Raw genomic sequence first — 15,865 nt, 5'->3', positions numbered from 1 at the left:
GTAAACAATTTGTATATATTTTCAACTTTGCTGCCTGTTGCTTACCCTGCCCCACCCTAGATCCTACTCTCTGTGTTTTTGATAGGTAATGTGCTCTAGTGATTGTATGTGTGTGTATGTGTGATGTTAATCAGCTGAGTTTGATTAACCCAAACCACAACCTATCAAGAACAATCTAAGCCCTTCCCTTTCATGATTTTTTCAAGATACATATTCTTTTTAAAAAAAATATTTTATTTATTCATGAGAGACAGGAGGCAGAGACAGAAGCAGGCTCCATGCAGGGAGCCCGACGTGGGACTTGATCCTGGGACTCCAGGATTACGCCCTGGGCTGAAGGCAGGCGCTAAACCGCTGAGCCACCCAGGGATCCCCCAAGATACATATTCTTGTCCTGCCTCCTCAATAAGTCTTCAAGCCCCTCAGGGGCAGTGAGTGTGAGCACATGGGAATTATTCCAAAAGGTCTTACTGCCACTTTTCCCACAATGGGGTTGCTGTCCTTTTTCTTTGATCTCGTCACTCCATTAAGCCCTCAACCATGATTCTCCCTTGATCTTCAAAGTTGACTTCCACACATAAAGATGCACTTTCTCCCTGGACTTGTGCCTGAGCTCTTCTTTTCTGCCAGTTATTCTTCTCCTTTGAGAAAGTAGGAGAAAACTCCTGATGAGTAGCTGAGAGTTCTTTGAGAGGAAATATGTTTGCAAGATGATCTAACTCAGTTTTTGCAAAAGGTTTATCCATGAAACATTAGTCTGTGAGAAGAAAAAGAGGTTCTGAGCTCTGAAAAAAAGCAGGAAGCCCTTTATACTAAATTGCGTTTTTGGAGACACATGAGATATTTTAAGTATATTACAGGAGAAGTTTTATGGTCAAGAAAACAAATTTTGTTTATCCCACCACGTTTTAAACATTTTTGTCCAAAGAACCATTTTTGTTGGTTTGTTTTTAAAGAACACATTAACATCCACAAACCTCACATGGGGAAACATTGATCTTGTTCACCCATCTGCTCCTTGATGTATATAAACAAATGAAATCATTTACCCTAGACTGTCTCCTAAAGTCATTCTACGGCTTCCGTAGTAGTGTTGCAAAGCCTATATCATGAGTAAATGCCTTCTAAAATCTATTCTAAATCCTTTATATTTAACTTGTAACATCCCATCCATTCTTCTATCCTTCCCAGAAATAAAAAAAATGGAATTCTGATACAAAACCAATCACTGTTATTTATGAAATGCTTATGATGTGCCATAAAAAATTAATACATTGACCTTGCTGGACCAGGAAGCTACAACCATTGTTCAGAATTCCCGTATTTCCCCACCCCTATTTCTTGATATTTATGTGTCTGCTCTTGACCTGAATAACCCTGATCTTTCTGGAGATAAGTGTATAAGACAGAAACAAATGGAAGAGAACACACCAGACACCTGCGGTCCCCTGAGGTACCTATTTAGAAGCCAGCAGAGCAGCAGCAAGGTGGGCAGCCTTGGCTAGGCAAGTTGCACATGGAGGCCATGGACCCCACTAACACAGAGAGCTGAGGCTTGAACTAAGATACCTTCAAGAACTCTACCAACACCTTCCCAAGAAGGAATATCATTTTTTTAAAATCCCACTTTGAGGCTTCTTAAGTAAAACACATGCACAAAAAATGCTTACCCATTTGTTATCAAAATGCTATATCTCAAAAGGAGGGCTAATTGTATTAGGAATCGGACAGAAGATCATCACAGAGGGATGCCTGGGTGGCTCAGTGGTTGAGCGTCTACTTTCCTCTCAGGGCATTATCTGAGAGTCCTGGGATAGAGTCCCCAAGAGGGAGCCCTGCAGGGAACCTGCTTCTCCCTCTGCCTATGTCTCTGCCTCTCTGTGTGTCTCTCATGAATAAATAAATAAAAATATTTTTTTTTAAAAAAAGATAATCAAGGAGCATTATTATTAGCTCTGAGTTTCCTGAAGCCAAGCGACAATGGAGTCACGGTTGTTCAAGACACCACCTATTAATGCAAGTAGTCTCAGTTTTGAGGATGGTAGACCGCCCCTACTTTACTCTCTCACCTTTCTCTTCTTTTGTCTCATTGCTTGGCCTGATTTCATGAATTTAAGGTGGTTGCTTCCTTCCCTTTGAGAATGTATTTGACACAAAGAAGACATTTAGTAAAAAAATAGGAAATTTGAGGACCCATTGATATTTACCTTGTAGCCATCAGACTTCACATGGAAAGGTCCTCTGCATTGGATTTGAACTCATGAACTCTCATAGGTAAATGCCACAGATCCCATTCACCAGATCATTGCAGCAAGCTAAATGATCTTTGGGATCCTTTTTCGACATTATCCCCCATGAAATTCTGGAAGTCTTTCCCTCTGTCTTTTCTATTTCTTTCTCCCTCGCAGTCTACTCCACTGACCTTCTTTCAAAAACAGCCAGTTGCTGGATGCATGAACTAAGTAAGATACTTTAAGAACGTCCAGATTTGATTGTTTTGTCTCAAGAAGGTGAAAAAAAGGGAGCTACAATTTCTAAGGAGCCTCCTGGTTTGACTGAGTCTGGTCCCCAGGCAGATTAGGCCAAGGTTTTGGCCAAGTGAAATTGCCAATTCTCTTTAAAAAAACAAAAAGGGTGGGAGGTGCGGAAGGGGGAGGGTAGCACATTGCTCATTAGAACATTCTGTACTTGCCTGTGCAATCTTTTTGCTACCCTGCAATTTCCTGTTGGTTATAAATGAAACCTTTCTAGCTGTTAATGCAGCCTGTGAATTGAAAAAAAAAAGCCATGTAATTAATCATAGGAGTTGGGGGGATTCACTAAGCCTGAGTTATAGGGGAGAAGCTGGACAAGGCACTAGGACCTAGAAGGCATCTATCCACCCTGGCAGGAATTTCTTGCTTGGAGCTCAGACAACAAAGGCATAGAGAGATTGGTTTTCTTTCTCTCAGCATCTCCACCCAAACAGCAGAAAACCGGTGAGTGGGGCTTTCCAGTGATTTTCAGGCAGAATGTAACAGATGTCAAACGGGAAAAGCATAAGGCAAAGCGCTCGCTCTAGCTATCTCTCTCCTTTTTTAAAAAAATTTTATTTTGCCTTAATTCTATCGGATTTTTTCCCCTAAGCCTCTACCTGGGATTTTTCTTTGGAAAAGTGAGTTTGCTGTTTCTTTGTTTTCACTGTGATGTTGATTTAGAATTATACCACCCGTGATCCTAAAGCAAAGCCAAGTGTTACTGGCATGCCTGAGGAAATGCTTGCTACTGTCTTGAGGAGGTGGGGTCTCTCACCACTGCAGGTTGTCTGACAGAGACAATGCTGAGCTCAGCATAGGTCATGGTGACATTGGAAGAAAAGAAGGATAGCGCCTGGCAAGCCTTCTAGGCACCAGTCCTCTTTTATGTCCTGTCCTCCTGGTCCCTTGCAAATATCTCGATGTGGCAGTGTGTAGCAGCTGAGCTCTCTTTGCTCTGTGAGTCCTTTTATCTCCATCTGTGAGATGCATGTTAATAGTTAGGTTCCTAGGCTGTGGTCACTACCTTGCTAGTGCTCGAAGCTTCTGTTGTGTTTGGTTTCATGTTTTGATTTTTTCTTTATTTCTCATTTTCTTTTCCTTCTTTCTTTCCTTCCTTCCTTCCTTCCTTCCTTCCTTCCTTCATTCCTTCTCTTTCTTCCTCCTTCTTTCTTTTCTCTTTTCTTTTCTTTTCTTTTCTTTCTTTCTTTCTTTCTTTCTTTCTTTCTTTCTTTCTTTCTTTCTTTCTCTTCTTTCTTTCCTTTCCTTCTGGTTCAGTAGAAGGGGGAAAAGCAAATCTGACAAATGACCATCTTTTGCCTTAGCTAATGCATCTGGGCAATAGATAAATTTGGGGGTGAATTGCTACTGTGAGAGGGAAAATGCCCCTTCAGTCAGGGTAGAAATCCAGAACAATGAAAGGTGTGCTTGATTCCAAAGGTCCCATATGCTTTTCAGGAACTCACTTGGGAATCTTTCAACAATTAAATTAGTCCATTAAGAGGTGGGGCTGCCTCACTGGGGAGGGATAGAGCACATATCAAAAAAAAAAAAAAAAAAAAGGAAAGGATTTTGTGACCAAATGGTACCAGAGGGAAAGCAGAGCTAATAACTTGTTAAATAACTGATTTTTCTAATCCTTTTTTCCCCCAGCTTATTTCTTACGAATGTTAGATAGCTGCACCAGCTTGATGGGGAAAGGGTCTGATGAATAGCACAAAGACACTAGCTATTCCCTGGAGGCTGTGTCCCTTTAAGGGAGAATCCTGGTTTATTGGGGGTGGGGGGTGGGGTGGGGAGGGGATGCACGCATCAGAGTAGGAAAGAGGATTTGGGATAAAATGAAAAGCCTTCCCCTCCGAAGTCATATTACCGAGGCACAAAGATTGCTTCCTAAACTGGAGATGCTAACCTCAGCCAGCGCCTTCTATTCTATTCTCTTCAAGGGGATTTTTGTCAGGCTATGGATTCATTTACAACTGTTAGTCATGTGGGCATGTGTGAAGAAACAGATGCCAGTTTTAATGTATTTAGCCCGAAGTTACAATTTGATAGGAGCCACTGTCAATAAGTCCCAGGATTTCAAGGGATTTCAAAATCCCTCCCTCGCCCCCGTTTGGAACAGTGCCCAGAGTGCCTCCCTCTCTATCTCTCACCCCAACCCCCACCACCGTCTGCACCTCCCCCAGCCCCTCCTTCTTTCTATTAAGATCAATATTCCTGCAGGTCAGGGGCAAGCAGCAGATGGGTCACGGGCTTTTTCAACCAGTTCTTTTTACAAGCAGCAGATTGCAGAACTGGATCTGGCTAATATTTGAATTCCTTTCTTTTTCTCCCCCCCCCCACACTTCCTCCCCCGTTCCTTTGCCTCTTTTCACCCCCTTTTGTCCACCACTCAGGTCTCTGAGGTTCCACCAAAATATGGAACTTGATTTTGGACATTTTGACGAAAGAGATAAGACATCCAGGAACATGCGGGGCTCACGGATGAATGGGCTGCCGAGCCCCACTCACAGCGCCCATTGTAGCTTCTACCGAACCCGAACCTTGCAAGCTCTTAGCAACGAGAAGAAAGCCAAGAAGGTACGTTTCTACCGCAATGGGGACCGCTACTTCAAGGGGATTGTGTACGCTGTGTCCTCTGACCGTTTTCGCAGCTTTGATGCCTTGCTGGCTGACCTGACTCGATCTCTGTCTGACAACATCAACCTGCCTCAGGGAGTGCGTTACATTTACACCATTGATGGATCCAGGAAAATCGGAAGCATGGATGAACTGGAGGAAGGTAATTCGAGGGTGTTGGCTCTCCGTGGGGGAGGTGACATTGTTTGCCCTGGTTACATTTCTTGGAGTACTCTGAAAAAGATTAGGGGGTACATTTGTCAGAACACCAGGCTGATGCAGAGACTGCTGAGGCTAGAGGCATGACAGAGCCATTAGCCATTACCCTTCAGGGCCTTCAGTCTCTGCTAGTGTTGGAGTGTGGATGGTGGTGGCAATGCATTGTGCTTATCTGCCAGGGTATACAAAGGAAAATCTGAATCGTGTCATTTACTCTAGATCTTGTTCACAATTCATTCTGAGTAGCATTACAGAGGCAGACCATGAACTCGTTAGGGCTATAAAATGAGGAAGGAACTTTGGTTGGATTAACAGTAAGATAGCCAAATATCCTCTGAGCTGCTGAGAGACCATTTGTGAACTGCAAACCATGGAAATATGCACCTTAAAAGCAGGACTTCCTGGACATATTCACAAAGGATTATACTTTTAGGTAAGTGGTCATTGCTCAGCTGTCGCTTCTAAAAAGCCCACACCAGGGTGTGTCCCTAAGGCTGAGGTCATTGAGAGAAATACCAAAGAAAGCTGTAGGTATGTCTGGTATTTTAATAAAGACTATTCCTATTAGAATAGGAGCTGACTCACTGAACCTAAAGCCCTTTAAAGCCTCTCTAGACTTTGGTTTTATGACTGAATGTTATGACGAGGTTGAAAACCCAGCAACCTGCATACCCGCTCAAAAATAAGGGAAGTCACAGCTCTTCCCAAAACTTGCTCATCCATGATGCTTTTTTTGTGGTTATTTAGAAAATACACCTCAGGACACATTCCTAATGTTTTACTTTGTGGAGTCAATTATATTGTGGATGCCTCCCTATGCCCACTTTTAAATGGCTATAATGTAACCAACTGATAATGCAAATGGCCCTCCCCTAGACTGCCCCCCCCCCGCCCCCGCCCGCTCTAGCCCTACTTCCTCACCCCTTCCATTCCCCGAGCAAAGGTGAGTTTAGAGCAGGCATATCTCTCGGGAAACCAAATTATGAAACAGCCAACAAGGAATGAGAATCAGCACATTAAATGACTTGGTGTAGGAGTGCCCCGCCTCCGCTTCACTGCTTCCAGGTTTCTTGTGCTCTTAGACAAAGGAGCATGAGGGCTTCCCCTGTGCGAGACCATGTTCTCGCAAGTAGCTGCTGTTTCTAAAGTCAGATCAAGTGATTTGGGGCCGGTTACTTATAAGACATGGTGTCCCTATGGCTACCAGGTCTGGGTCTCAGGGTTCAAGTCTAAGGTTTTCCTACATAGCTGACCTTGAAAAACAGTGCTGAGAAGGCTTAGAGTATTGGATCATGTTCTGGGTGGCCAGGCAGTGGTTAATCCTAGGCTTTTTCTGAATATTGAAAGGTTGACTATCCTAGCACATGTGTTAAAGGAGAGTAGGAAAAGTAGAAGGACTTGGAGTGAGGTGGAGGGAGCTGTCCAACAGAGTAATTGAGAGGGTGTGTGTCCCTTTGTCACTGTGAAATCCATATCTTGGGCCAATTTGAGGGATGTCTCTATAATAATTTTCACAAACAAAGCACCTTAAATCACCCAATGTGTCCTCATTTTCCTTAGCTGCAATTTTTCAAAGACTGTGACAGATGCCAGGGCAGAATTCTGAACCAAGGGATGCTGTATTCAGAGTAGGAATTAGAATATTCTTGTTTTCGATATGAGACATATCATGTACGCATATCCCCCCCAAACCATAAATCCATTTTTAAACATACCTTGCTCAAGGACAAGCCCTTGGTATTCATTTTTCTTCCTGGATGTGTGTGTGTGTGTGTGTGTGTGTGTGTGTGTTTTGTGATAATATTAGGTCAATATAGATAATAATTATAATTTTGAAGACTGCACCCTTTCTCCTGACCCTTTTGAGTCCTGCTAGATTGGATTCCTCCCCTGGGTGCATGGTAATACTTCCTGGGTTATGTAGAATGTAAATAAGGCTCAGTTGCATTTATTCACATATCATCTACAACCACAAGCTGCAGTAGGCCTCAACGCCCTCCCAGGCCTGATTACTGCCCATGCAGTCAAGGAAATTCTGGAGTATCTCTAGGATAGTGTTGAGATATGTGACCAATTTTCCCACTGCCACACAGTCAGATGGTAAAGGGCACTGGGATAAGGAAGATTTAAGAAAAAAAGGTCTTTTCTCTCCTGTTTTGTCCTTTGGAACTACTCTTCTAGGAATGGAGGACAGAAGTCACTCACTTTGTTCACCATTGGAAGAGGTCGAATGAAAGACTAAAAACATTCGTACCCGAGAGACTTCACACTGGAAAAGTTTGGAAAGATCCCTGATGAAGAATCAGAGGCAGTGGGTTCTAGTCTTAGAGGCAGAAGGTCATTGCAGGAAAAGAAGTCTTTGGAATGAGATTTGTTGCCAATCCAAGATCTGCCGCCTGCTAGCTTGTGTGACCTGGGAGAAACCATTTAGACTCCCTAAGCTTCAGTTTTTCATCTGTAAAGTGAGAACAACTGCTTTGAGGATTGACTAAGACAATGAGTATGAAGTGTTTACTCTTATTCCTGGCATACAGTAACACTCAGTAAAGGGTATATATGACTGCTGAGTTGTCCTAGATTCTAAAAACTAGTTAGCTACATGACCATAGGACTGTTGTTATCACTGTGGTATTCTCTTTTTAAAACAGCATTTTTAAGGAAAACAGCAATTTTAAGGTCTAATTTGCATAATGTAAAATCAGCCATTTAAGCATACAATTCAATGATTTCTAGAAAATTTACCAAGTAGTACAGCCATCATCATAATCTAATTTTAGATCCTTTTATTCACCCCAAAAAGAAACCCTGTACCAATTAGCTGTCACTGCCCATTTCCCTCATTGTCTCCAACTCTAGGCAACAGCTTACCTACTTTGTGTCTTCACAGATTTGCCTATTACGGACATTTTATATAAGTGGAATCATACACCATGTGGTCTTTTGTGACTGAATATTTTCCCTTAGAAAAATGTTTTCAAGGGTTATTCTTGTTGTACCATGTATCAGCACTTTCTTCCCTTTTATGGGGGGATAATATTCCATTGCATGCATGGACCACATCTTGTGTCTCTGTTGTAATGTTCTTATCTGTAGCAAGAGACTAGTAACACTTGGCTTCTTCATCTATCAGGGTGGTTGAGAGGATGTAATTAGATAATAAAGAAACATGTCGACAAGGTGAAACTATAGCTATAAGGTACTACTGTTAATAATGTAAAAAAAAAAAAAAGGATAGGGATAATGATGCTAGTCAGGGGTTGGGATGAGCAGAGGTTCCCAAGTCTGGCTGCCTTTCAGAAACTTTCAGATATTTAGGAATACCAATTCCTGGGTCACACCCAAGATCTATTGAATCAGAATTTCCAGGGCTAGGGCCTCAGAATCTGTTTTTATAAATCTTCCCAGGTGATAATTATGAGCACTTAAACTTGAGAAATTCTGGATTAGATGATCCTGATGGTCCTGAACTTTCAGCTAACTACAGTGGTGGGAGTCCCTAGGAGTGCAGAAGGCCTTGTCTTTGTTTTTATTTTTTATTTTTTTGCTCTGTGGATCTTAAAGGAATGATGAAGTAGAAAACATGTTGTTTCCAAATGGCCACTTTGTTAAATATTTAGACTAAACTAAAATGAAATAAACCACAATGGGTTAATAATCACTCTGGCCTGTGACACTCCTTGTCTAATGCCTCTAGTCTACTGTCTGTTGCTAGATGCTGAAAGTCGAAAGGGGAACATTTTGGGCCCAAATCAGGTTATTTATATCAGCTTTCCCACAGCTCCTTGGGGATACAAAGAATCTCAGTGAAGCCATGAAGGCTGTTATCATAGATGTATCAGTCATCTTCCTAGTGGGTCAATGGATGAAATCCACCAGTGACGTTTCCTTTTGTCTTGCTTTCCATCACAAAATAATTCCCCTTCCCTTTCTGCCCAATTCTTTCCCCCACTTTCTTGTTTGTTAGTCCCCAGGTCAATCTTAGGGGTATTATTTTGAGCACTATTACATGGGCCACAGGACAGATTATTTATAATTGGGACAGTCTTGTTGGAAAATCTGACTGGAATGGTGGCCCTAGTTATTTATGATCTAGTTCCTTTGCCATAGCTCAATGGAGATGAGATGAGATGACATCACCTTCTTGCTAATTTATCCTGTAGCTTCTAAAGCAGGCACATTGCCAAAGAGAAGGATTTAAAGATACCTGGGAGAGAGATGCATCATTAATACATATGATGATACAATAAAGTATCATTTAGTCTCTTCCTTCTTGAGTGAGGAAGCCTTGGGAAAGAGGAGGAAGCCCAGGCAGGAGTGTCTTTGTGCTGAGAAAACACGAATGCATTTAATGTTTTTGAAAACAGAGCCCTCCTGAAAGTGAAGGGAGGTAGACGTTAGATCATCTCAAGCCCACAGCTTGTTCCTTTCCTGCCCTTTCAGCTGTGCTTCCATGACTTCATTTCCTTACCCCCTCATCTTGAAGCACATTGTCAGTTCCAGCAAATTGTCACCTTGCTTGGCTCTGAAGCTAGCTTTCCTTCTAGGCTCCCAATGGGTGGGAAATAGTCCCTGGAAGCTGTGGCAGGATGGGAACCCAGCTGTGTAAAGGTGTGTAAACACACCTCATCCAGCTTCCAGTGCCAGGCAGCTGTACTTGCAGGAAGCACGGAGCTCTGGCAGCAGATGTTGCAGACGTTTGCAAAAATCAGAACAAGGAAGTCTTGGTCTAGAGAAGCAGCACATTTGATGTCTTTCCAGTAGTACAAGTGGAGAACCCTCCGTAGTGGGCATCTATTTCTTTAACATTTAATGATCATAACAACTTTACCTCCTACAGCGTTCTGGGGAAAAGAGAAGAAAATTACCTCTTATAGACCTCTAGGACTGGAAGGGACTGAGACGTCAGCTAGTGTAATACCTTCAATTTATAGATGGAAAAGCTGAGACTCAGAGATTAGGTGATTTGCCTGAGGTCACACCATTCATAAAGGCCTGACTGGAACTGGAATTCAGGTCTGTCTGACTCTCCGAGCTGCCTCCCTCAACTGCCATAAATGACCTGCCCTCTGGTAGAGGATGTTTGTTTACAGGGGAGGCTATGCACATGTGGAGACAGAGGTCGTGTGGGAAATCTCTGTATCTTCCCCTTGATTTTGCTGTGAATGCAGAAGAGCCATAAACAAAAAAATAAAGTCTTACAAAATATCCTGCCCTCAGTGTGCGTCAGCAGTAGCAGCAAGTGGCTTCGCTGAGTGTTAACCATAGAGCTCCCAAATGTCACATTTTCAGCAACTGGACACCTCCTCTTAAGCAGCAGGAAATCATTATCTTTGAGGCCTGAGACCTGGGCAGTGGTCATGTTATATAATGACCATAGCTCAGTTCCAAGATGGCTGCCCTTCTTCTTTCTTTTTTCTTTCCTTGGGCTTTTGCTCTCTCTCTTTTCATCTCCTTTCTCTTAACTCTTTCTCCCTCCTTTCCTCTCTGCTCTTTTTTTCTTGTTCCCTCTCCATTCATTCAGATTAGGGCCTTAATGATCTGTTAGGTGGAATTTATCAAGTGCTTACCAGGCTCTGGGCTCAGTGCTAGATATACACCATCTGACTCGTGCCTCACTCCAACCTTATGAGGTATGTACTGTTATCACCATTCCCACTTCTCAGACAAGTAATCAAGCCGGGGGGGGGGTGGTTAGGTAACTTGCCCACGACACACAACTAGGTATCGAAGACCCCATTCTGACTGACATCACATCAGCTGTTCTTTTTCCATTACTCTATATTGGGCCAAAAGGAGAGAGTAGAGAGACTAAAATGTATTGTTGGAAGGTGCTCAACATAGATTTGGCCGAGAGCTGGGCCCTCTGGAAAGTTCTTGGTGCCATATGATACTATAGCTGTCTGCCATCATGTTCATTCTCATCTGGGGGTGGTTAATCATACTCATAGTTCAGAGGCTTAAGAGGTTTAAGAGATGGGAGCAAAATAAGTCCAGAGTCCTAATAGGGCTACACAGCTGACTCTCCAGAGGAGACTGTAGATGAGTGAAATCATAAATATATAGCCTCACACATTTCTACACCACCAGTTGTCAGAGTTTTAAAGTACTTGACAAGTTATGGAAAACACCTGACTCAAAGGAACTAACCTCTTGGAAGGTACCTATGAATCTAGTGGAGTGCTAAGGCAAGGGACCATATCTAGGGTGTAGAGGAGATTGACTGTGAATAGATAGGGGAATTGAAAGGGCTCCTTCACCATTTTAAGTCACAAGTTAAAGACCGTAGCCTTTAATCACTTGGGTTAGGTTGGATTAGCCAGCAAAAGAGCCAGAGAAATTAGGGTTTCTTTTGGCTGAGTTCTTTGACTACTCCATCTGGGGTGGGTGTGTTTATTTGTGTGTGTGTGTGTGTGTGTGTGTGTGTTTGCACCAAGTGGGAGAGGATGCCCATGTTCACCTACAAACCATCCCTTGGTCCCCCTGTCAAGATAGAACACTGACAGCCTCTGGGACTCAGGGCACTGTTGGAAGCCACTCACCCTTCCCCTTCACACATACACATAAATGTCCTCAAAAGTGCCCTAGAGAATCTGACAGAATCTTTTTCTCAGCACTGAGAAATTTATTAATTAACATGAATTAAAGGATTTGGTGCTACAGCAAAGCAATCAATGTTTGCCAAAGGAGTGAATGATCAACCTGGTGTTTCTGATATGTCCCTGTGTGGTTCTCCTGCTGAGACCAAAAGAAGAGCCATCAGACTATGATTGTGTTTAATGCTTTCTTTGCCCTGGCCTGGGTTGACTTATTTATTTAGAGTTATTACTGATGAGTTAAACCTGATTAACTCCCGCTAGTTTTCTCCAGCTCAACCTCTGGATGAACTTCTGTATACCTTGAGGCTACTGTGTTTTGCGTAACAAATTCAACCTTTTCCAATACTCTCTCCCCTAGGCTGAGCCTACCTCTCTTCCTCTTTTCTCCAGCTTCTAGTCCCAGGTGTCTAATCCCCCCTGCCCCTTGCCTCTGGCCCCTGTGTTTTTTCCGCTGTATTAGTCATTTCCTCTAGCTCAAGGTAAACGTGAAAATTATGCTAGATTTCTCCAATCCATAAATCTGGCTGTCTAATGTATTCTCACATCTCCACCTCATTACTTGTGGCAGCCAAGGGTGATCCCTAGTGAAGATGGCCTTGAACACATACATCTAGTATGTAGCATTTAGGAAAATGGAAAGATGAGGGGTGAGTGGTGGAAACCGAGGAAAGTATTTCTCAAGCAACAGCTAGATTTGCAAACACAAGCGGTGGACTGTGTGTGTGTGTGTGTGTGTGTGTGTGTGTGTGTGCGTGTGCACGTTGTTATTCAGTTTTTCCACTTGGGTGTGGGGTTGAGCAGTAGAGGACAGAGTTATACATACACAACATATATATTCACCACACACACACACACACACACACACACACATGCACACACACATTTCACATTTTGGCATTCCATTCCTTAGCCATATACTCTGCAAAAGACAGTCTGGCTTCTTGGAAAATATGTACTGTGTGCCCAATATGCAAGGACACTGGGGTCACTTTAACTTGGAATAAAGTATATTAATTGTAAAGTTCTCCTTGGTTTATAATATAACCATGGAATGGGGCTGTGAGGCCAGAAATGGGACAGGAAGATTAAGAAATAGAGACATGTTAAAAACACTCCAGTAATGCCCCCTAGATATTAACAAACATCCGAGAAATTGACATAGGCATTTCCATTGAAGTAAAATCTTATGAAGTTTAAGAACCCTGCTTGTTAGATTATATTTAGATGTGTTCATTGTCCTTGAAATCCTTAGCTTTAGAGGATTTTTTCAACTTAGGTATGTCATCATAATGAAGAATGTTTTGCTGATGACTTGCTCTTGACTTTGAATGAACCAAGTTGTTAGAGGGAGAGGCCAGTTAGAAGTTGTGCCTACAGTTGGTTGCTATCACTGTATTTCCAAAAGTCTTACGCCAAGGTCAGCGTGTGCTAGTTTGGTTAGAATAGTTCATGAATCTACTCTTGAACTAATTACCACTTATTTCTTCCCATAGGGGAAAGCTATGTTTGTTCCTCAGACAACTTCTTTAAAAAGGTGGAGTACACCAAGAATGTCAATCCCAACTGGTCTGTCAACGTGAAAACATCTGCCAATATGAAAGCCCCCCAATCCCTGGCAAGCAGCAATAGTGCCCAGGCCAGAGAGAACAAGGACTTTGTGCGCCCCAAGCTAGTGACGATCATCCGCAGTGGGGTGAAGCCTCGGAAGGCCGTACGTGTGCTGCTGAACAAGAAGACGGCTCACTCTTTTGAGCAAGTCCTCACTGATATCACTGAAGCCATCAAGCTGGAGACTGGGGTTGTCAAAAAACTCTATACTCTGGATGGAAAACAGGTAAGTAGTTTTTTTGTTGTTTTAATAAAAGTACCTGTCTTTTCAGTTATTCTAAATACCTGGATGCCCATTCTGTCCCTGAGGCATCATTTCCAGTTGGGGGACTCTTCCTCTACCTCTCATCATCCCTACCTGTTATTTTATGTCTCACTGGGAAGAAAGGTCTTTTCAGCAGACAAAACAATCCACCAGAAATCTGAGGCTTTGAAATTCAATCTGCTTCTGTCGTATCAAGGAGAATGGTCACTTAGCCTCAGCTTTCTTATCTGCTAAGTAAAGGACTGAGTACCTAGGTCTTACACATTCTCGTGAATATGAATTCATCTATGAAGTGATGCAACCTTGATTGTTCAGTGCATGTCACTCGAAGTGAGATTTGTGGGCTCCTTTCTTAGGTGGCCTGATGTTGGTGTTCAGTGTCCATTCTGGTGAAAAGAGGTTGAGGTAATCCCTCATATTCTGAGAGGACTCAGATACAGGGGAAGCACTAATGTCTCTGGTTCGTTGTCTTTGCCTCGCACTAGACCAAGTTTTCTCTTTCTCTCTTTTCCATGTGACATAGCTGTCTGAATTTGGTTCCACTGATGGTTTTGTGTGAGAAAGGGACTGTTTCAAGATCCTAAAATTAGCCCAAGAAAGATGCTGCCATCTGTTCCTCTCCAAATCAGGTTCTTCATGTCATTGGTTATGCTACTTAAGTGCCACCTATATTAATATCTGGGAAAGAATGCAGCCAGGCATCTCCATCAGACAGATGCACCATTCTCTTGAGCATAGGGAGCTGTAAATGTATGACAAAATACTTCCAAAGGACTTGAACAGTGGCTGGTTCTGTTGGCTCTAAAGGGAATCCTGGTCCCCCATCAGCAAAGACAACTGTGAGTTATTATCAGTCCATACTTTCTACTCCTTAAAATACCTTTGGTGTTTGAACAACTATATAGATTCTAAAAAAGTGACTGATGAGTGTTCAAATGCAGAACTATGCCTCCTCCCATAATTTCTGACATATACCGTGTGCCTCAAGAATTTAAATTTCTGGTAAAACCTAAACTCATGGATGTGGGAACTTTTCTTAATTTGGGACTTTTATCTGTTCTTCATTTTGTGATGTGAGTGTCACCTGGAGGCATTGGTTATACATGATGTGTGTTGGTTGTACCAAAGCATGGAGTTTACTTGCAATGGGAAAAGTCCCAACTCCCAAGCATCTCTCAAAGAGTGTCTCTTTCCGGAGAAACAAGTACATAAGAAACAGACGCTTCCCAGGAATAGTCTTAATCACTGGAACTTTCAGCTCAGAAAAACAGAACCTAAGAATTTTAGGAGCATTGACAGTGACCTGAAAAGTCATGACATTTAATCTCCCACCTATGGCAGCGATACACTCTACAACCATTTCAGTGTTATGAGACAGCCTATTACACTGTTGAAAAGCTGAGAGTTTTAGAAAGATTTTCCTTATTTTGGGTGTAAGTTCCCTTCCCTAATTCATTCAGCCTCTTGAAGTAATAATGCATGACAAATATGAATCAAGGGCTTAAGACTGGGAATCAGAAGACCTGGTTTCTAGTCTTAATATTGCAACTTACTGTGTGACCTTGGGCTAATCACTTAATTATCCAAAGCCTCCTGCTTCTTCATACAAAGGGGCTGATCACACCTGCCCTACCCATGCTCACAGGATTCTCCAGAAGATCAAAAGAAATAATGGATATGAAAGCACTCTAAATTAGAACATAAGATGTAAATATGTATACATACAATCATCATTAAATGAGATGAAATATGTAAATTGCCTGGCAATTTACATGTATATCAGTAAATGATAGCTCTTTTCCTTCCACTTTCCCTCCATCATTCTTAGCATGAGTTTCCAACATTTTGTGGAGATACACTACATTTTGGTATGCTGGGATAGTTCTTTTTTTCTTTATATTTTTTAAATAATAAATTTATTTTTTAATGGTGTTCAATTTGCCCACATACAGAATAACACCCAGTGCTCATCTTGTCAAGTGCCCCCCTCAGTGCCCGTCACCCATTCACCCCCACCCCCCGCCTTCCTCCCCTTCCACCAC

At 42.4% G+C, this 15,865-nt stretch overlaps 1 protein-coding gene across 1 annotated transcript in view; it reads left to right on the top strand.

Moving 5' to 3' along the window:
* Positions 1-2,904: 2,904 nt before the first annotated feature.
* DCX (doublecortin) overlaps positions 2,905-15,865 on the top strand; it is a 138,739-nt gene continuing 125,778 nt past the window's right edge. The window contains exons 1-3 of the mRNA XM_041740461.1: positions 2,905-2,978; positions 4,913-5,298; positions 13,444-13,784. Coding sequence (XP_041596395.1) covers positions 4,935-5,298; positions 13,444-13,784 — 705 coding nt within the window. The 5' untranslated portion in view covers positions 2,905-2,978; positions 4,913-4,934. The remainder of the gene's footprint in view (positions 2,979-4,912; positions 5,299-13,443; positions 13,785-15,865) is intronic.

The sequence above is a fragment of the Vulpes lagopus genome, chromosome X, assembly GCF_018345385.1.
Source record: "Vulpes lagopus strain Blue_001 chromosome X, ASM1834538v1, whole genome shotgun sequence".
NCBI classification, from domain to species: domain Eukaryota; kingdom Metazoa; phylum Chordata; class Mammalia; order Carnivora; family Canidae; genus Vulpes; species Vulpes lagopus.
This window is presented reverse-complemented; position numbering and strand designations above follow the sequence as displayed.